Source organism: Notolepis coatsorum (assembly GCF_963971535.1).
Source record: "Notolepis coatsorum genome assembly, chromosome: 8".
Lineage (NCBI taxonomy): Eukaryota > Metazoa > Chordata > Actinopteri > Aulopiformes > Paralepididae > Notolepis > Notolepis coatsorum.
The window spans coordinates 131,354,849-131,378,181 of NC_140172.1; the positions used below are offsets into that span (position 1 = coordinate 131,354,849).

Consider the following 23,333-nt stretch of genomic DNA (forward strand, 5'->3'; position numbering starts at 1 on the left):
GTACATACACAAAAAGAAATACATAAGTATATACACACACAAAGAAATACATGAGTACATACACACACAAAGAAATACATAAGTATACAGTGGTGGCCAAAATGATTAGAACACCTGACAGATCTGAAAACATTGACCTTTTCTTGCCTCCAAAACATGATTTAATTTCCTAATGTTCATGAAACGTGCAGATGGTTGCTCTGAGCACAACAAATATCAGATGAAGCGAGTCCTACTGTTTTTATCCACTTTTAACTTTAATATTTGGTATGTCCACCTTTTGCAGCAATTACAGCAGCACATCTCTCGGGCATAGTGTCAATATATTTCCTGAGAACTTTAAAACGAATGTTAATCCCATGCCTTCTGCAACTCAAGCCAAAGGCTTTCCTTTGAATGTACAATAGATCTGTCCAGTTTATTGTCCAACTCGCCCCCAAATTTGCTCGATGGGGTTGAGGTCCAGACTTTGAGGGGGCCAGTCCATCATTTTTAATGTTCCAACAGATTCCTTCTGTTGCAGGTAGTTCCGGCAATAGTTAGAAGAATGTTTAGGGTCATTGTCCTCTTGGAAAATAAATTCAGGCCCAATAAGATGACTCCCAGATGGTACTCCGTGCCTCACCAGTATGTTGTCGTATACTATCTTATCCATGATGCCATCAATTTTCACTAAGTCACCTGAGGCTGAAATGGCACCCCACACCATAATACTACCCCCTCCATGTTTAACTGTTGGCAAGAGACACTCATTTTTATATCTCTCCCCCTTCCTCCGTTGAACATACACTCTTTGCTTGTTGCCAAACTGTTCAAACTTGGACTCATCAGTCCACAACACTTTATACCAATCTTCCTTTGTCCATTTCTTGTGTTCTTTTGCAAATTTCAGGCGTTTCACTATATTTTTCTCTCTCTGTAATGGTTTCTTTGTAAAGTCCTTGTTCTCCCAGTTTCCGATTCACAGTTCTTGAAGACACTGTTGCACCATTAGTCATTGTGATGTTGATCTTGTCGCGCAGTTCTCGTGAGGTCTTTCTTTGGTCCTTTAGACTGAGAATTATGAGATGCTTCACTTGTCTGAACGTTTATTTGTCCTACCTCTCCCCTTTTGGTTCTGGTGTGAATTGGTGGCATCATGGCGGTCTAAAGTGTACTTTACAGTGTTTGGACTTAAGGAACATGATTGTGTGACATTGACAGTGAAATAGGCCTAGCTAGTTTTTTGTAAGGAAAATTACGTAAATCTCCTTATGATGGCTCTATTCTATGGTTTATAGAGCATAATGATGACTTTGTATATATTAAATTTGTTCTATGGGTATTTTAATGGCCAATTGAACAACAACAATTGAAACCTCTTAAATATGCCAAGTGTTCTAATAATTTTGGCCACCACTGTATACCGGTATATACATACAAATAAATACATGAGTGTATACACACACAAAAAAAGACATGAGTATATACACACAAAAATAAATACATGAGTATATACACACACAAATAAATACATGAGTATATACACACACAAAAAGACATGAGTATATACACACAAAAAGAAATACATGAGTATATACACACACAAATAAATACATGAGTATATACACACAAATAAATACATGAGTATATACACACAAAGAAATACATGAGTATATATACACACAAATAAATACATGAGTATATACACACACAAATAAATACATGAGTATATACACACAAATAAATACATGAGTATATACACACACAAAGAAATACATGAGTATATACACACACAAAGAAATACATGAGTATATACACACAAAGAAATACATGAGTATATACACACACAAATAAATACATGAGTATATACACACACAAATAAATACATGAGTATATACACACAAATAAATACATGAGTATATACACACACAAAGAAATACATGAGTATATACACACACAAATAAATACATGAGTATATACGGGATCCCTAGCAAGAACATCCAAAGGCTACGTAGGGTATTACGATATGCTTGCACCTCATGGTACCAAAGCACCTCAAAGGCGCTAAAAACAAGATTACAAACATCACAAAACAAACTGGTCAGACTACTACTTGACCTTACTCCTACAACCCACCTCACCCCTGCCCACTTTGACTACCTAGGATGGCTTAGAGTACAGCAACTTGCAATGGGCCTGGTCTACAAGATACACTATACGACTAAGGTACCCATGTACATGTCAAAATACTTCCCAAAGGTCAGCGAACACCACGACCACAACACCAGAGGGACCTCAACAAATCATGTTAAACCCAGATTCGGCTCAAACAAGGGACTAAACATGTTTCGCAATTATGCCACATCAATGTGGAACGCCCTACCCAAAGCTGTAAAGGAATGTGAATCCCGTATACCCACATTCAAAACCGCTCTTAAAAAGCACCTACGGGAGGCTGCAATTCGAAACTGGCCACCGTAAATGTCCAAACCCCCCCCCCCCCCCCACCCCCTCCTAATGTACAGTCTCCTCCCCACCGTATGTATATATTCTCTCCCCACCGTATGTATATTTCTCTTCCCCCCCCCCACCCCCTCCTAATGTACAGTCTCCTCCCCACCGTATGTATATATTCTCTCCCCACCGTATGTATATTTCTCTCCCACCCACCCACCCCCTCCTAATGTACAGTCTCCTCCCCATCATGTGTATATACTCTCTGTCAGGATCTATGGGTAACAGTACTGTATATTTGCAGATCGTATATGTCACAAATGTAACTACTATATACCTGTATGTCATGTATGTCCCTATGCCATAAATGTCATGATGTCATATATGTTGTGTATGTCATAAACATTTACTATGAATTGAAAATGGGGGACCCTGATGTAAAGAAGACAAACGTCTTTCTCTGGTCTGCATCCCCTTAACAATTGTGTGTATTGAGCCGTACTGTATTGTACCCATTCTGCAATCTGTTAAATAAAGTTTTCATTCATTCATTCATTCATTCATTCATTCATTCATGCATTCATTCATTCATTCATTCATTCATTCATTCATTCATTCATTCATTCATACAATGTATCCAAAACAGCGCTGCTAGGATCCTGATGAGAGTGCGGAAATACCACCACATCACACCTATCCTCAAGTCCCTTCACTGGCTCCCTGTCTCACTCAGGATTGAGTTCTAAGTCTCCCTGCTCACTCACCAATGCCTCCACGGAAACGCCCCCCCTCTACCTCAATGAGCTCATCACCCCTCACTCCTCCTCACGACATCTCTGCTCCGGCCAGGCAAACCTCCTCCAGCGCCCAAGGACCAAACTCTGCACTATGGGAGATCAGGCTTTCTGCTCATCCGCTCCCAGTCTGTGGAATGCTCTCCCTGACCACCTGAGAGCACCACAGACTGTGGATGCTTTCAAGAAGGGCCATAAAACTAATAGAGCCTTTTGTTGATTTTTATCAAATTTTTTGCTCCACACATTTTATGTTCTTTTACCAGTTTTATTTATTCTATGTTTCTCTTACTCTGTTACTAGTAGTAGTTTGTGTTCTTTTGACTCCTTGCTAGCTTTAGTCTCGCCTATTTTTTATTCTTTCTTCTTTTACTCTTGCTAGTTTTTATGTTCTTTTAAAATGTAGCGCTTTGAGATTTGCTCCACAATTATAAAGCGCATTACAAATCAAATATATATATATATATATATATACATATATATTTTTTTTTAAACCTTTATTTTACCAGGTAGTCACATATTATTATTATTATACACACAAATAAATACATGAGTATATACACACACAAAGAAATACACAAGTACATACACACACAAATAAATACATGAGTATATACACACACAAATAAATACATGAGTATATACACAAACAAATAAATACATGAGTACATATGAGTATATGCACACACATGAACCATGTATAAACACACATGCACGCACGCACGCACGCACGCACGCACTCACGCACGCACGCACACACACACACACACACACACACACACACACACACACACACACACACACACACACACACACACACACACACACACACACACACACACACACACACACACACACACACAGCTGTATTCTACCCTCTGGTGAGGATGGGCCCCCAAATAAATGTATACATAGGGCCCCCAAAGGTCTAGAGGCGGCCCTGTGCGTGTTTATAACAAAGCCCCCAGCTCCGTCTGGAAGCAATCAGCTGGTCTAGGCTGAGGGCCAGAGCCCCCTCCCTAATGATGCAACCAGAGGTTTCCAGTGTGAAGGGGGGGGGGGCGTGCTTAAAACTTCAGCTGCTCTCACATTTCTCTCTGCTTTATCTCACTGTGTTGCAGGACAGGAAGAGGGGGTTTCCTACAACCCTGCTCAGATACAACCAGCCCTGCTCAGATACAACCAGCCCTGCTCAGATACAACCAGCCCTGCTTAGTGACAACCAGCCCTGCTTAGAGACACCCAGCCCTGCTTAGAGACACCCAGCCCTGCTTATAGAGACACCCAGCCCTGCTTGGAGACAACCAGCCCTGCTTGGAGACAACCAGCCCTGCTTGGAGACAACCAGCCCTGCTTGGAGACAACCAGCCCTGCTGAGAGACACCCAGCCCTGCTGAGAGACACCCAGCCCTGCTGAGAGACACCCAGCCCTGCTCAGAGACACCCAGCCCTGCTTAGAGACACCCAGCCCTGCTGAGAGACACCCAGCCCTGCTGAGAGACACCCAGCCCTGCTGAGAGACACCCAGCCCTGCTTAGAGACACCTCAGCCCTGCTAAGATACAACCAGCCCTGCTGAGAGACACCCAGCCCTGCTGAGAGACAACCAGCCCTGCTGACTGACAACCAGCCCTGCTGAGAGACAACCAGCCCTGCTGAGAGACAACCAGCCCTGCTGAGAGACAACCAGCCCTGCTGAGAGACAACCAGCCCTGCTGACTGACACCCAGCCCTGCTGAGAGACACCCAGCCCTGCTGAGAGACAACCAGCCCTGCTGACTGACACCCAGCCCTGCTGAGAGACACCCAGCCCTGCTGAGAGACAACCAGCCCTGCTGACTGACAACCAGCCCTGCTGAGAGACAACCAGCCCTGCTGACTGACACCCAGCCCTGCTGAGAGACACCCAGCCCTGCTGAGAGACACCCAGCCCTGCTAAGATCCACCAGTCGCTCTGAGGACCAGCCAGTGAGTCCAGTTGCACAGGGTTGGGGTATACTGAGTCCAGTTGCACAGGGTTAGGGTTAGGGTATACTGAGTACAGTTGCACAGGGTTAGGGTTAGGGTATACTGAGTACAGTTGCACAGGGTTAGGGTTAGGGTATACTGAGTCCAGTTGCACAGGGTTAGGGTTAGGGTATACTGAGTACAGTTGCACAGGGTTAGGGTTGGGGTATACTGAGTACAGTTGCACAGGGTTAGGGTTAGGGTATACTGAGTACAGTTGCACAGGGTTAGGGTTAGGGTATACTGAGTACAGTTGCACAGGGTTAGGGTTGGGGTATACTGAGTACAGTTGCACAGGGTTAGGGTTGGGGTATACTGAGTACAGTTGCACAGGGTTAGGGTTGGGGTATACTGAGTACAGTTGCACAGGGTTAGGGTTGGGGTATACTGAGTACAGTTGCACAGGGTTGGGGTATACTGAGTACAGTTGCACAGGCCCTGAGCTGTGTTGCATCCCAGCTGTGCTGTACAAACACACCAGCATCTCGAGGCGTCTTGGAGTGCTACGCGTTATGGACGGATGGCCGGGAGGAGAGTCTCTGAAGGAAAGGGTTCAGTCTCGTTGAAGGATCTGGACAGAAGACAAAGGTTAGTCCCTCCACACCACCACAGCAAGGTTAGTCCCTGTATTGTACCCATTCTGCAATCTGTTAATATAGTTTTCAATCAATCAATCAATCAACCCTCCACACCACCACAGCGAGCGCACGGTTGTGTTTCCTTGTACGGAGCGCAGTGGCTGCTTGCAGGAGAACCTCTGACTCATGTGGGTGGAATGATCGGTCGCTCGAGCCTTTCAGAGCAGGAGATTCAATGGCTCTGGAGTGAGTGTCTATCATCCTCCTCTGTATGATAGCATGTACAATAATGCTGTATATATATATATATATATATATATATATATATATATATATATATATATATATATATATATATATATATATATATATATATATATATATATATATATATATATATATATATATATATTTATTCTTACCATATATATATATTAGTGCTGTCAATTGATTAAAAAATATTAACTAATTAATCTCACAATTTTCTGTAATTAATCTAGATGAATCTAGATAAAAAATAGCATTTTTCGATTTAAGACCGAAGCTTGTAACAGATATTTACTTGAGTAAAATCATGGAATTAATGTAAAATCAACACAAAGAAAGTATATGATTCAAAGATTTAATAGCTTTCTTTGAATACAGTTTCTCTCCTGTGAAATACAAATGTTCAACAAAACCATCAACATTGACTCAGCTAGACCTCTTTCTTATATCCGCGGCGCTAAAATGGAAGATTTTTCACTCCATAGATTAATCTAGATTAATTTATTTTAATGCTTTAAATTATTTAAATTAATCTCCAAAGTTAAAGCATTAATTTTGACAGCCATAATATATATATATATATATACTATCCACATCTGTCTCTACATACTTGCATATAATCATTTTTACATATCTATAGATACTATCTGTACATATCCCGTACCTACTGTACATAATAATACTACAACTCTGTATATACATCTGATTCGAATTATTACTCAGTAGTACTAATTTCTAATGTATAATGACAATATATTTGAATCTAATGTAATATATTCTAATCCAATCTAATATAATATAATATCATATCATAACATAATGAGGAACTCATTGATGACTTCATTCAATACAAGAAACAGTGACATGATTGATTTACCTGCCTGTGAGACTGAGGTAGATGGAGGTAGACGAAGATAGACTGAGGTAGACGGAGGTAGACTGAGGTAGACAGAGGTAGACGAAGATAGACTGAGGTAGACGGAGGTAGACTGAGGTAGACTGAGGTAGACGGAGGTAGACTGAGGTAGACTGAGGTAGACTGAGGTAGACTGAGGTAGACTGAGGTAGACTGAGGTAGACTGAGGTAGACGGAGGTAGACGGAGGTAGACTGAGGTAGACTGAGGTAGACTGAGGTAGACTGAGGTAGACTGAGGTAGACTGAGGTAGACTGAGGTAGACTGAGGTAGACTGAGGTAGACGGAGGTAGACTGAGGTAGACTGAGGTAGACTGAGGTAGACTGAGGTAGACTGAGGTAGACTGAGGTAGACTGAGGTAGACGGAGGTAGACGGAGGTAGACTGAGGTAGACTGAGGTAGACTGAGGTAGACTGAGGTAGACTGAGGTAGACTGAGGTAGACTGAGGTAGACTGAGGTAGACTGAGGTAGACGGAGGTAGACTGAGGTAGACTGAGGTAGACGGAGGTAGACGGAGGTAGACTGAGGTAGACTGAGGTAGACTGAGGTAGACTGAGGTAGACTGAGGTAGACTGAGAGACTGAGGTAGACTGAGGTAGACGGAGGTAGACTGAGGTAGACGGAGGTAGACGGAGGTAGACTGAGGTAGACTGAGGTAGACTGAGGTAGACTGAGGTAGACTGAGGTAGACTGAGAGACTGAGAGCAGGTAGACTGAGAGACTGAGAGCAGGTAGACGGAGAGACTGAGAGCAGGTAGACTGAGAGACTGAGAGCAGGTAGACGGAGAGACTGAGAGCAGGTAGACTGAGAGACTGAGAGCAGGTAGACTGAGAGACTGAGAGCAGGTGGACTGAGAACTAAACTAAACTAAAAACTGTTATTATACATGAATGAATGATACATATAATAGTCATCTTGTAATGAATGATATATATATATATATAATAGTCATCTTGTAATGAATTATATATATAATAGTCGTCTTGTAATGATATATATATAATAGTCATCTTGTAATGAATGATATAATAGTCGTCTTGTAATGATAATAGTCGTCTTGCAATGAATGATATATATATAATAGTCGTCTTGTAATGATATATATAATAGTCGTCTTGTAATGAAAGATATATAATAGTTGTCTTGTAATGAAAGATATATAATAGTCGTCTTGTAATGATTGATATATATAATAGTCATCTTGTAATGATATAATAGTCATCTTGTAATGAATGATATATATAATAGTCATCTTGTAATGAATGAAATATATATAATGGTCGTCTTGTAATCATAATGCAGTAGAAGTAGAAGCCCATATCAACAAACTGATTAAAGTAACACACAAATACAGCAGATTTATTTCACCCATAATCTTGAGATTGAGAGTTCTTGAGTTAAGTCAATTGGAATGTGTGACATCATAATGACATCATACATTCCAATTCACTTAACTCAAGGATGTATATTACAGCAGCTGCAGTGGAATTATGAAATTAAAAGGTATGTATCATTGGTCTTGATATGGCGGGTGAGATACTATAATATGTTCTCCTCCAGCAGGACTAGGAACTTCCTCATCTCCTCAGAACCTACAGTATGTCTCTCTTCTCCTCTGGCAGGACTAGGGACCTCCTCAGAACCTACAGTATGTCTCTCTTCTCCTCCAGCAGGACTAGGGACCTCCTCAGAACCTACAGTATGTCTCTCTTCTCCTCCAGCAGGACTAGGGACCTCCTCAGCTCCTCAGCTCCACTCCAGCTTTAATCAGTCAGCCTGTCAGATGAGGAGCATGCAGACCCAGAAGAGTCCTCTCTCTACACTTGACTATGTCTCAGGTAGGTGTCTCTACAGATCATAAAGTCCTCTCTATGGCAGTTATATAAGAAACCTAGTGTCTCCCTTTGCATATCATTACTCACTTCAGTTGTGTTTTTTACACTGTTATATATGTTAGATTACTGGCTGCCCAGATGTGAATTCAGACCATATAAAACCCTTCCATATGACCACCTGGTTCCTGTATGAATTCAGAAAGCTGAAGATGAAACTATCTATAACGCAGGGGAAGTTTAGAGGCTTACTTGCAGGCCTGACTGCAACAGTCTAACTGATTTTGACTGGGCCTACTTATATTAGTTAACCCCTTAACAGTCCTGCAAATTTTGCATAAACCGCCTGTCGATTCCATACCCAAAGTAATTAGCGATTTATTATACTTTACTTATAGCACATGAGTCTAGAATAGAATAGAATAGATCTTTATTGTCATTGTTACAGTTGTTACAACGAAATTTAAAATGCAGCCCTAGGTGCTAGTAAAAATATAAAAACACAGTCCTAAACACAGTATTAAATATAAAAACAGGAGTAAGGCATAAATAACATTAATATAAACAGGGGGGTGTAAAAGATAATTGCACTATCCCTTAATGTTGTGTGTGCGTGTGCGTGGGGGGGGGGCAAGGGAGACTGTACGAGCGCAGCCGTACGAAGTGTTTGTTGCCCGGGTGGTGTGGGTCTTTCAGTATTTTTACTGCTTTTTTAAGGCAGCAGGAGTTGTATAGTCCCTCCAGTGAGGGGAGGGGGCAGCCGATAATCTTCTGGGCCGAGTTGACGACCCTCTGGAGCGCCCTCCTCTCTGCGGCTGTGCAGATGAGGAACCACACATTGATGCAGTAGGTGAGGATGCTTTCCTCGGAGCAGCGGTAAAAAGACACAAGCAGGTCTTGTCTGAGGTGGTAGTTTCTCAGTATTCTCAGGAAGTAGAGTCTCTGCTGTGCCTTTTTCACTATCGCTGTGGTGTTGGTTCTCCAGGTCAGGTCATCCTCCAGGTGGACACCCAGGAACTTGATGACCGAGACTCTCTCCACAGAGTCTGGTCTCTTTTGAAAGGTAACATTCAGAACTTTGACTGCTAATGTAATTCAATATTTGCTCCTTACTTTTGTGATGACTAGGAGCTGGAAAACATAACAGTTCCATAGCTGAAGTCTAATAGTCATACAAGTCCAAAGTTTATAAAAATCCCACAGAAGATTTGTGTTTTACAAAGGTTTTTGTAATGCGTGTACCGCAATAATTCAGTGTGATTATTCCAAATGGCCGTCCACTTCCATTCATTCAGACGCTCGTCTGGGATCACTTTCGGAGCAGACGCTCCTTGGCTACAACGGCGGTCAATCATTTTCGCCATCAGCGGTGACTGGTCAGTTCAGGACCGTTTAAATCCTGACCTGGGCCTTTCCTGGACCTTTCCTGGAGTTGGGTGCTGGTCTCTTGCGTGTGCTTTGATGGATTTTGGTTGGTTTTCATCATTGGGCTCCCTCGATTCGCTGGCGTTTTGGGGATTTCTTGCGTAGGGGGCTCGCTGCGGCTTCTGCGGTATTTCAGGGTCTCCCAGGGGTCCCGGTGTCGTCTCGAACCTGTTGTGGTCATCTCTGTTGTGCTGCATGTCTTCTCATTTGACCGCTGTTGTGTCTGTCTGCTTGAGTGTTTGGAGTCATGGCTCCTTTGGTGTGGCTGCAAGTTCTGGGGGAGATGGTGCGGCCTGCGGAGGTGGCATTCTCGGCGCCGTGTATGGCAGTGTGAGTGGCGCGCGGGCTGTTTGTCTTTTCCTTCGGTCATGGCACGCTTTATCGGGGGGTGTGTCTTTGGGGGACTGGCTGTTCCGGGGGGGTTCACATGCCTTCGAGCAACATTGTACTTTATTGTACTTTATGCCTATTCTTATGTCTGCACGTTTACGTTGCACTACTTTTATTGTCTTTCATACCTATTCTTATGTCTACAATTTATGCATTGTTTTTTATTCTGTCAACTATATGCTATGCCAGTTTTAGCCAGCTGGCTAATTCGCAACTGTAGTCCTTTTGGCAAGATGTTATAAAACCATACACCTAAAAGTACAGAAGCATTAAAAGTAAAACACAATATTTACAACACAATCCAACATGATAATAGTAAAAGCAATAATAAAAGACACAATTAACTGATTAAAAGTGGTCACATGTTTGATTGGTTAATAGCCAGGTCTTGAGAGTTTTTTTGTAAAGGTATGGTAGGTACTGTAGCACAGTGTCTTATTTCAGTTGGTAGGATGTTCAAAAACTGAGTGGCTCTGACTGCAGAACAGGACTGACTGAAGGAGCTGGACCTAAATGGCACAGTATACAGTCCCCTCTCTGGGTAGATCTTGTGGACCCATTACGAAAGTTTTTTTTGTTTGACAAAAGTGCTGAGAGGTGTTAGACCACTGGCTCGTTAGGGTTAGAACCACTGCCTAGTGGGTGGCTGGGTAGCGCAGCGGACTAAGCGCATGCCTACCACCGCAGAGACACTGGTATCAAATCCAGCTGTCAGCGGTACCTCTGGCTTGGTCGGTCGGCCATACTAACACAATTGGCAGTGTTAGAGGGTGGGAAGCCGGTGGGGTGTGTATCCTGGTCGTTGTAAACAGCGACTCCTACAGGTCGGTCGGGGCGCCTGCTCAGCGAGGAAGGGAACTGGGGGAAGTAGTGTGAGCCTCCCACTCGTTACGCTCCCCCAGTGAGAGTCCTCGCTGTCAGGTGAAAAGAAGCGGCTGGCTGCCTTCAAGACACATGCCTTCTCTATTTGAATGACCACATCAAACAAGAGGTGGACGCAGGCAAATACTGCGGCATGGTCATGCTGGACCTACAAAAGGCCTTTGACACGGTCAATCACTCCATTCTGATTGACAAGCTAAAAGCAATTGGTTTTGATAGTCTATCAGTGAGCTGGATGCAATCCTACCTTGAGGGGAGGGAACAGATGGTGGAGGTAAACGGTACCCTATCCCCCCCTCTCACAGTGAGCTGTGGTGTTCCACAAGGAAGCATACTAGGACCGCTACTGTTCCTAATTTATGCAAATGACATGTCGTCAGCTTGTGACTGCAACTTGTTCCTGTTTGCGGACGACTCAGCCCTGCTGGTCTCTGACAAGAACAAGTTACAGGTTGAAAAAACCCTCAGCTCGGAACTAGGCAGAATCTGCATATGGCTCGCTGATAACAAACTATCATTACACATGGGCAAAACAGAGTCCATTCTCTTCGGTTCAAATAACAAACTCAGCAAGACCGACGGCTTCTCAGTTACAGTGGGTGACAATATTGTCACAAGGAAAGATGAAATTACCTACCTGGGTTCCATCCTAGAGGCTAATCTCTCCTGTGACAAAATGGCATCCAATGTAATAAAAAAAGTCAACCAACGAACTCGATTCTTGTACCGGATCTCCTCTCTGGTAAACAAGAATACCCTGAAGACTCTGGCAGGAGCACTCATTCAGGGGTACTACGACTATGCTTGCACCTCATGGTACCAAAGCACCTCAAAGGCGCTAAAAACAAAATTACAAACATCTCAAAACAAACTGGTCAGACTACTGCTTGACCTTACTCCTAGAACCCACCTCACCCCTGCCCACTTTGACAACCTAGGATGGCTTAGAGTAGATGACAGAGTACAGCAACTTGCAATGGGCCTGGTCTACAAGATACACTACACGACCAAGGTACCCATGTACATGGCAAAATACTTCCCAAAGGTCAGTGAATACCACGATCACAACACCAGAGGGAGCTCCACAAATCATGTTAAACCCAGATTCGGCTCAAATAAGGGACTAAACACGTTTCGCAATTATGCCACATCAATGTGGAACGCCCTACCCAAAGCTGTAAAGGAATGTGGATCACTACCCACTTTCAAAACCTCTCTCAAGAGACACCTACGGGAGACTGCAATTCAACACTGGCCCCTGTAAATATCCTAACCCAACCCCCTCCAATGTACAGTCATTTACCTAGTATGGTTTTGTCAATAGTCCAATGTACAATTTTGTTTGTTTGTACAGAGTCTCCCCCCCCTCAATGTACAGTTTTGCTTGTTTATACAGTGTGCCCCCCCCCCCCCCCCCAACCACCTCCAATGTAAATTACCCAGTATGGTTGTCAATATCCCAGTGTACCCAACCCCCCCCACCCAACCTCCTCCAATGTACAGTTTCTACGTCAAATGTATATACTCCCTTTTCTTGACTCCTTCTGTATCACAAACAGTACTGTATTTGCAAATCTGGTATGTCATAAATGTATAGATGTAGCAGTACTGACTATCTGTATGTCATGTATGTCATATATGTCCTGATGAATTGAAAATGGGGGACCCTGGTGTAAACAAGACGAAAGTCTTTCTCTGGTCTGCATCCCCTTAACAATTGTGTGTATTGAGCTGTACTGTATTGTACCCATTCTGCAATCTGTTAATAAAGTTTTCAATCAATCAATCAAAACTCCACATGTATCGGAGGTGACATGTGATAGTATCTATCAACCCTCCCTAGACCGTCATGTGGGGGGCAAATGTGCGCAATGCCCAGGAAGGGAGGGAAGGGAATTGGCATAACGAAATTGGGATGGGAGAAAAATACAGAAAAAAGGGGGAGAAAAAGTTGATTAAAAAAAAGAACCACTGCCTTGTTAGTGTTAGTGTTAGAACCACTGGCTTGTTAGGGTTAGTGTTAGAACCACTGGCTTGTTAGGGTTAGTGTTAGAACCACTGGCTCGTTAGTGTTAGTGTTTGAACCACTGGCTCATTAGTGTTAGAACCACTGGCTCGTTAGGGTTAGTTAGAACCACTGGCTCGTTTCTGACCTCTAGTGTCTGAGATTAGCTCAGGTGGTCTTAGAGCAGCATCCCTGCAATGCATGCTGGGATTGGAAGAGACAGCATTACGCACACTGGCAGAGGCTTTCTCTGTGCAGTGGTTCACAAGATCTGAGGTTCTAGGAGGTCATTTCACTTCAACCCCCACCAGGAGTTCAGTTTAGTTCTTCTGGACTAAATCATGTCTAACAAAACACTTCTCACATGGGGTCCATGTCTGATCAGTTTCACAGTCACTGTGAAATGGAAACATTTCACTAACATTTCACTACACCTCTCTCCACACTATGTTAGCGCTGTGCCAGCAGCGAGAGAGGGGTCTGGCTCAACCTATTATCATTCCACTATAGGGGGGGAAATGCTCTGGCTTATTATTTCTTTAAACCAATCGTCCTGGGCGGGGGTAAGCCCAGGATGCAGCGACAATGCCCTATAGTGTCTCAGATAAAGGAAGGGGAGGAGTCTGACTGAAATAGTGTCTCAGACAGAGGACGGGGAGGAGTCTGACTGAAATACTGTCTCAGATAGAGGAAGGGGAGGAGTCTGACTGAAATAGTGTCTCAGACAGAAGAAGGGGAGGAGTCTGACTGAAATAGTGTCTCAGATAGAGGAAGGGGAGGAGTCTAGGGCTGTCCCCGACTAAGGATTTGGATGAAAAAAATATATATATATAATTTTTTTTTTATTTAAAAAAAATTTGTATCATTCCATTTGGGCTGTGGAGGGTGCTTAATGTCTGAAGGAGTCAACGGAAGGCTTCTTGTCCTCTGCAAAAGCATGCAATTGGTTCACTGATGGATACATCTTGATATTTGTCTAGTCTAGTGTGTTCATTAGATGGGTGAAATCCTCTTTCAGTGCCTCTGTGCCTGTTTTCTTAGGCAGTTAGCCTCTGGTATGCGTGCCATTAGCGTTAGCCACGCTTCTAGGCCTCTTTTCTTTTGGAAAGAATGATAATTTTTTTTTTTAATTTTTTTATATATATTTTTTTAATTATTTTTTAAACAAACATATAAACAAACATGACAACACACGATAAGATATACAAGCATTAATTAACAGTGCATATCCAATGAAATTACCATTTAGTCAATTGTCTTATACAGGATATACCCCTAATACCTGTTATCTAAAAACCTACACACATATGCTCTAGCTCGTACCCCCCCCCCCCCCTCCCGGACCCCCCATTGGATAATCCAACTATTATAACTTGTTCCTAACCAGACACTACCATTATATGCTAGCTTTTATTCTCCCCACCACTTCTAACCACATTGTCATTTTGGATTCATTGAGACCCAAAATTCTTGCTGTAGATATTTCTTGATAAATCACATCGAGATATGTAAGAGTCCAGACCTTCCGGCAAATTTTTTCCGGTTGAAACCATCGTGATGCTATCAGCTTTTTAGCCACTGTGATACCGGATAAAACCAATCTCTTTAGCTGTGGAGGTACTGCATGCTCAAAGACATCATTCAGCAGTAATACAGAGGGGTGTACAGGTATATCCAGAGTTAAGAGATTTGCTAATTGCTGGGTCACTTCTTTCCAAAATATCTTAACTGGTGGGCAGTCCCAGTACATGTGCATGAATGTCCCTTCGTCCCCATTTGTACATAGGGAGCATTTGGAGTCTTGTTTAAGACCCATTTTGTTCAGTCTTATAGGAGTTAAGTATGTCCTGTGAATATAGTTAAGATTGATTTGTTGATGGTCCGGATAATTTTTTTTATATATATATATAGGCTACTAGGGATGCTCGATATTGGCTTTTTTACCGATACCGATATACCGATATTGTCCAACTCTTAATTTCCGATACCGATATCAACCGATATCAACCGATACCGATATATGCAGGGTTCCCCCCCCCCCCCCCCCCCCCCCAAATGGAATAATTTCAGGTAATTAACATTACATATCTCTTGTTGTGGAATTAACACAACATTATGCATACTTTTGACAATAAATAAAATCAGAATTTGTTCTTACTTGCTTGCCTGGGTAAATAAAGGTTATAGAAATGTAAAAAAAAAAAAAAAAAAAAAAAAAAAGAGGAAAAACCGATACAGATATTTTCCGATATCACATTTGAATGCCGATATCGGCCAATAATATCGGTAGGCCGATAATATCGGACATCCCTAATATATATATAATTTTTTTTTTGTATTCGACTAAGAGGTTGGCAGTCGACTACGGCTCCTTTCGATCGATTAGTCGACTATTCGACTAATAGGGGTCAGCCCTAGAGGAGTCTGACTGAAATAGTGTCTCAGACAGAGGAAGGGGAGGAGTCTGACTGAAACAGTGTCTCAGATAGAGGAAGGGGAGGAGTCTGACTGAAATAGTGTCTCAGATAGAGGAAGGGGAGGAGTCTGACTGAAATAGTGTCTCAGATAGAGGAAGGGGAGGAGTCTGAAATAGTCGGCAGATGACACACTTATAGCCACTCAGCGCCATGGCGCTGATCCAGACTAATGCTTTACTAACTATTAGAAACACACAAGCATCCTGGGCCTTCATGGTACACACACACACACACACACACACACACACACACACACACACACACACACACACACACACACACACACACACACACACACACACACACACACACACACACACACACACACACACACACACACACACACACACACACACACACACACACACACACACACACACACACACACACACACACACACACACACACACACACACACACACACACACACACACACACACACACACACACAACACACACAAGCATCGTGGGCCTTTATGGTCAACCAGCATTCCTCCATTTTTAGATGGAACCAACTGAGCTAATGTTTGTTTAGGACTGAGAGCCTGTCTGGAGCATTCTGGGTTCTCCCTCCTTAGTCAGCACACACACACACACGCACACACGCATGCATGCACGCACGCACGCACACACACACACGCACACACGCATGCATGCACGCACGCACGCACACACACACACACACACACGCACACACGCACGCACGCATGCATGCACGCACGCACACACACACACACACACACACACACACACACACACACACACACACACACACAGACACACACACACACACACACACACATACACATACACATGCACACACACACACACACACACACACACACACACACACACACACACACACACACACACATACACATGCACACACACACACACACACACACACACACACACACACACACACACACACACACACACACACACACACACACACACACACACACACACACACACATACACATACACATGCACACACACACACACACACACACACACACACACACACACACACACAGGCTAACAGGCTAACGTACCTCCTAACCAGAAAATAGGGACAAATAGAATAGGATGCTCTCCCCGCCCCCTATTACAAAGCGTACAGATGTTGAGAAGAATAGCTTGGCAGGAAACATGGTTTCTGTAGGTTTTGCAGAACCCATTCCTTTAGCTTTCCTACAGTACCTTAACATACTCAGTTTCCATAACCCTAACCCTTTCCTACCTTAACATACTCAGACTGGAGTCCAGCTGCTCCAGTCCAAGGCAAAAAAGTAGTAATAGTGTAAAGTAGTAATATTAAAGTAGTAATAGTGTAAAGTAGTAATATTAAAGTAGTAATAGTGTAAAGTAGTAATAGTGTAAAGTAGTAATAGTGTAAAGTAGTCATATTAAAGTAGTAATAGTGTAAAGTAGTAATATTAAAGTAGTAATAGTGTAAAGTAGTAATAGTGTAAAGTAGTCATATTAAAGTAGTAATAGTGTAAAGTAGTAATAGTGTAAAGTAGTAATAGTGTAAAGTAGTAATAGTGTAAAGTAGTAATACTAAAGTAGTAATAGTGAAGTAGTAATAGTGTAAAGTAGTAATAGTAAAGTAGTAATAGTAAAGTCGTAATAGTAAAGCAGTAATAGTAAAGTAGTAATAGTAAAGTCGTAATAGTTTAAAGTAGTAGTAGTAGTAAAGTATGAATAGTGTAAAGTAGTAATAGTAAAGTAGTAATAGTGCTAATCAGATGTGTGTACAGTGAGTTGTAGTATTAATATGTACAGTGATACAGGTATAAAGACACGATGGTAGTAAGTCATACTGGCCAGCAGCGTAACTAGTAAGCGTAGGTAAGGGACATGTACAGATATAGATATAGTATCTACAGATATGTAAACATGGGGAGCTTTCCAACTGAACTGAAGGAAATCGGTATCTATCTTCTCGTCTGACTCTGGAGAAGACGGCTGGCACATTTCCCATAACGTTGGCGTGTTCCTTCAAAGTTATTAAAAGTTGTGTGCTGACTTGTTCCCCGCCTCAGACACAGTGAAGACGGAGCACGGCGGCGGCACCGTGGAGCCGTTACCGCGAGGCTCGCGCTCCAAGGCGGAGCTGCAAGACATGATGGAGATGCTGCAACGCAGGAAGAGCTCCCTGGAGGCCAGCCTGAGGGCCGCTGAGGCCAGCCGCTCCTACCTCAGTGTGCCGCCCTCTCCGCGCTGCACCACGCCCCTCAACCACCGGTAACACAATCTACTTCCTGTGTAGAGGGCATTTCGGCCCTAATGTCGTATTGGTCAGAATATAAGACGACAACCCCTTTTTTCAAGACTCGTTGACACTATCCTAACACATAGGAGGTAGGAGAGATAGTGGTTTAACTCTCCAGGTCCGCCCGCTACAGGACCAGCAGCAGCAGTGTTTAACTCTCTCTGTCTCCTCCAGGCCTGGCCCCTACAGCAGCAGTGTTTAACTCTCTCTGTCTCCTCCAGGTCTGGCCCCTACAGCAGCAGTGTTTAACTCTCTGTCTCCTCCAGGCCTGGCCCCTACAGCAGCAGTGTTTAACTCTCTCTGTCTCCTCCAGGCCTGGCCCCTACAGCAGCAGTGTTTAACTCTCTGTCTCCTCCAGGCCCGGCCCCTACAGCAGCAGTGTTTAACTCTCTGTCTCCTCCAGGCCTGGCCCCTACAGCAGCAGTGTTTAACTCTCTCTGTCTCCTCCAGGCCTGGCCCCTACAGCAGCAGTGTTTAACTCTCTGTCTCCTCCAGGCCCGGCCCCTACAGCAGCAGTGTTTAACTCTCTCTGTCTCCTCCAGGCCTGGCCCCTACAGCAGCAGTGTTTAACTCTCTCTGTCTCCTCCAGGTCTGGCCCCTACAGCAGCAGTGTTTAACTCTCTGTCTCCTCCAGGCCTGGCCCCTACAGCAGCAGTGTTTAACTCTCTCTGTCTCCTCCAGGCCTGGCCCCTACAGCAGCAGTGTTTAACTCTCTGTCTCCTCCAGGCCCGGCCCCTACAGCAGCAGTGTTTAACTCTCTGTCTCCTCCAGGCCTGGCCCCTACAGCAGCAGTGTTTAACTCTCTCTGTCTCCTCCAGGCCTGGCCCCTACAGCAGCAGTGTTTAACTCTCTCTGTCTCCTCCAGGCCTGGCCCCTACAGCAGCAGTGTTTAACTCTCTGTCTCCTCCAGGCCCGGCCCCTACAGCAGCAGTGTTTAACTCTCTCTGTCTCCTCCAGGCCTGGCCCCTACAGCAGCAGTGTTTAACTCTCTCTGTCTCCTCCAGGCCTGGCCCCTACAGCAGCAGTGTTTAACTCTCTCTGTCTCCTCCAGGCCTGGCCCCTACAGCAGCAGTGTTTAACTCTCTGTGTCTCCTCCAGGTCTGGCCCCTACAGCAGCAGTGTTTAACTCTCTCTGTCTCCTCCAGGCCTGGCCCCTACAGCAGCAGTGTTTAACTCTCTGTCTCCCCCAGGTCTGGCCCCTACAGCAGCAGTGTTTAACTCTCTCTGTCTCCTCCATGCCTGGCCCCTACAGCAGCAGTGTTTAACTCTCTCTGTCTCCTCCAGGCCTGGCCCCTACAGCAGCAGTGTTTAACTCTCTCTGTCTCCTCCAGGTCTGGCCCCTACAGCAGCAGTGTTTAACTCTCTGTCTCCTCCAGGCCTGGCCCCTACAGCAGCAGTGTTTAACTCTCTCTGTCTCCTCCAGGCCTGGCCCCTACAGCAGCAGTGTTTAACTCTCTGTCTCCTCCAGGCCCGGCCCCTACAGCAGCAGTGTTTAACTCTCTGTCTCCTCCAGGCCTGGCCCCTACAGCAGCAGTGTTTAACTCTCTCTGTCTCCTCCAGGCCTGGCCCCTACAGCAGCAGTGTTTAACTCTCTGTCTCCTCCAGGCCCGGCCCCTACAGCAGCAGTGTTTAACTCTCTCTGTCTCCTCCAGGCCTGGCCCCTACAGCAGCAGTGTTTAACTCTCTCTGTCTCCTCCAGGTCTGGCCCCTACAGCAGCAGTGTTTAACTCTCTGTCTCCTCCAGGCCTGGCCCCTACAGCAGCAGTGTTTAACTCTCTCTGTCTCCTCCAGGCCTGGCCCCTACAGCAGCAGTGTTTAACTCTCTGTCTCCTCCAGGCCCGGCCCCTACAGCAGCAGTGTTTAACTCTCTGTCTCCTCCAGGCCTGGCCCCTACAGCAGCAGTGTTTAACTCTCTCTGTCTCCTCCAGGCCTGGCCCCTACAGCAGCAGTGTTTAACTCTCTCTGTCTCCTCCAGGCCTGGCCCCTACAGCAGCAGTGTTTAACTCTCTGTCTCCTCCAGGCCCGGCCCCTACAGCAGCAGTGTTTAACTCTCTCTGTCTCCTCCAGGCCTGGCCCCTACAGCAGCAGTGTTTAACTCTCTCTGTCTCCTCCAGGCCTGGCCCCTACAGCAGCAGTGTTTAACTCTCTCTGTCTCCTCCAGGCCTGGCCCCTACAGCAGCAGTGTTTAACTCTCTGTGTCTCCTCCAGGTCTGGCCCCTACAGCAGCAGTGTTTAACTCTCTCTGTCTCCTCCAGGCCTGGCCCCTACAGCAGCAGTGTTTAACTCTCTGTCTCCCCCAGGTCTGGCCCCTACAGCAGCAGTGTTTAACTCTCTCTGTCTCCTCCATGCCTGGCCCCTACAGCAGCAGTGTTTAACTCTCTCAGTCTCCTCCAGGCCTGGCCCCTACAGCAGCAGTGTTTAACTCTCTGTCTCCTCCAGGCCCGGCCCCTACAGCAGCAGTGTTTAACTCTCTGTGTCTCCTCCAGGCCTGGCCCCTACAGCAGCAGTGTTTAACTCTCTGTCTCCTCCAGGCCTGGCCCCTACAGCAGCAGTGTTTAACTCTCTCTGTCTCCTCCATGCCTGGCCCCTACAGCAGCAGTGTTTAACTCTCTCTGTCTTCTCCAGGCCTGGCCCCTACAGCAGCAGTGTTTAACTCTCTGTGTCTCCTCCAGGCCTGGCCCCTACAGCAGCAGTGTTTAACTCTCTCTGTCTCCTCCAGGCCCGGCCCCTACAGCAGCAGTGTTTAACTCTCTCTGTCTCCTCCAGGCCCGGCCCCTACAGCAGCAGTGTTTAACTCTCTCTGTCTCCTCCAGGCCTGGCCCCTACAGCAGCAGTGTTTAACTCTCTGTCTCCTCCAGGCCTGGCCCCTACAGCAGCAGTGTTTAACTCTCTGTCTCCTCCAGGCCCGGCCCCTACAGCAGCAGTGTTTAACTCTCTCTGTCTCCTCCAGGCCTGGCCCCTACAGCAGCAGTGTTTAACTCTCTGTCTCCTCCAGGCCTGGCCCCTACAGCAGCAGTGTTTAACTCTCTGTCTCCTCCAGGCCCGGCCCCTACAGGACCAGCAGCAGTGTGCCGCCCTCCCCTCGCCAGGCGCAGCGTCCGCTCAGCCCCCACAACCTGCTCTGTTACCCGCGGCACCAGTCCCAGGACAGCCTGCTCGCCAGCGGCCTGGCCGACGGAAGCCGCTCTCCGTTCCCCGCCCCTCGACCGCGCAGGGGCCGCAGCGGAGCGGCCAGTGTGCCGTCCAGCCCCCGCCTGGGCCGCCGGCTGTACTCCAGAGCGGGGGGAGGAGACCCGGGCCTCGACCCCGCCCCTCGTCAGAGGAAATACTCCACCGGTTCCCTCAATGGCCTCGGCGCACACAGCCGCTCCCTGCCACGCCTCCACCGGGCCTCGGACGTCCCCGCCCTCTCCTTGCCGACCGCGCGCCACTACCCGAGTTACCACCACAGAGCAGGAGACGGGCCGGCGTCCCCCCCGTCCTCCAGGCCTCGGTGCGGTCTGGACCAACCGCCGGATGTCACCGTGCCGGCCAGCGTTCCCAGCGGCGGTGGCTCCCGCAGGGCAAGCCGAGCCTCGCTCTGCTCTCTGGGTCTGGAGGGTGAAGGAGGTCTGGGCCTGGGCCTGGTGCAGAGGGTGGGCAGCATCAGCTCTCTCAACGGGAAGGAACAGCTGAGGGATTACCACCAGCACCAGAGGGACGAGAGGTTCAGGGACCAGGAGGTTCAGAGGCTGGTGAGTCTTCCTTCTCTCTGCTTTAAGGGTAATGTTGCCCATTTTTATTTTTTTTTATCACATGTTCTTCCTTTGCTGACAGGTCCAGGAGAATCAGGACAGAGGAGAGGCCACATTTAGCCATAAATCAATGACAGTTTGTCCAAACATCATCAAACGTGGTGGTCTTAATTATCCGGTTGAAACATGTCCCCAAATGTATTTGAAATGTACCATTAGGGGGCGCCCAACCCTGACTTCTATCCATGTGCACGCGTGTGTGTGTGTGCGTGTGTGTGTGTGTGTGTGTGTGTGTGTGTGTGTGTGTGTGTGTGTGTGTGTGTGTGTGTGTGTGTGTGTGTGTGTGTGTGTGTGTGTGTGTGTGTGTGTGTGTGTGTGTGTGTGTAGGAGCACCAGCGACTGGAAACCATCCTGACCTTGTGTACTGAGATGAATGGGCAGGTGAGGCGGCAGGCGGGAGCTTCCACCGTGTCAGACCTGCAGAAGATCAACAAGGAGCTGGAGAAGCTTCAAGTGTTTGACGATGAGTGAGTCACTGTAGAGCAAGGCACTGCCAGGGTTCGGGGTTCCATTCCCTGTAGTAGCTCAATGGGTAGTGCAAGGCACTAATAATGCCAGGGTTAGAGGTTCCATTCCCTGTGTAGCTCAATGGGTAGAGTGTGGCACTAACACTGCCAGGGTTATGGGTTCCATTCCCTGTGTAGCTCAATGGGTAGAGCAAGGCATTAACACTACCAGGGTTAAGGGTTCCATTCCCTGTGTGGCTCAATGGGTAGAGGAACACAGGGGGTCCTCCGCGGGGGAGGAGCACACTTTCCAATTGACGGAACACAGCGTGAGGAGAGCGTTCTTGGGGGTGAACACTGGGAAAGCTGCAGGCCCAGATGGGATAACAGGACGAATACTTAGGTCCTGTGCCAATCAGCTATCTCCAGTGTTCACCACTATATTCAACGTATCCCTGGCCGAGTCCGTGGTCCCTGCCTGCTTCAAGATGTCAACCATAATCCCGGTGCCAAAAAACTCCTCCCCAGCAGGCCTAAATGACTACAGACCGGTGGCACTCACCTCTGTGGTCATGAAATGCTTTGAGAGGCTGGTCAAGGATTACATCTGTGCCTCTCTCCCTAGTAACATGGACCCACTGCAGTTCGCATACAGGGCAAACAGGTCCACTGACGACGCGGTCTCCCAGGTACTGCAAAACACCCTTTCTCACCTTGACAGTCAGAAGGGGGGCTATGTGAGATTGCTGTTAATTGACTATAGTTCAGCTTTCAACACCATAGTCCCCATCAGACTGGTTGACAA

General features: G+C 46.1%; 1 protein-coding gene across 1 annotated transcript in view; it reads left to right on the forward strand.

The window, feature by feature from the left end:
* The first annotated feature begins 5,660 nt into the window (after positions 1–5,660).
* phldb2a (pleckstrin homology-like domain, family B, member 2a) overlaps positions 5,661–23,333 on the forward strand; it is a 59,756-nt gene continuing 42,083 nt past the window's right edge. The window contains exons 1-5 of the mRNA XM_084320799.1: positions 5,661–5,824; positions 8,721–8,837; positions 18,059–18,260; positions 21,329–22,022; positions 22,410–22,549. Coding sequence (XP_084176925.1) covers positions 8,783–8,837; positions 18,059–18,260; positions 21,329–22,022; positions 22,410–22,549 — 1,091 coding nt within the window. The 5' untranslated portion in view covers positions 5,661–5,824; positions 8,721–8,782. The remainder of the gene's footprint in view (positions 5,825–8,720; positions 8,838–18,058; positions 18,261–21,328; positions 22,023–22,409; positions 22,550–23,333) is intronic.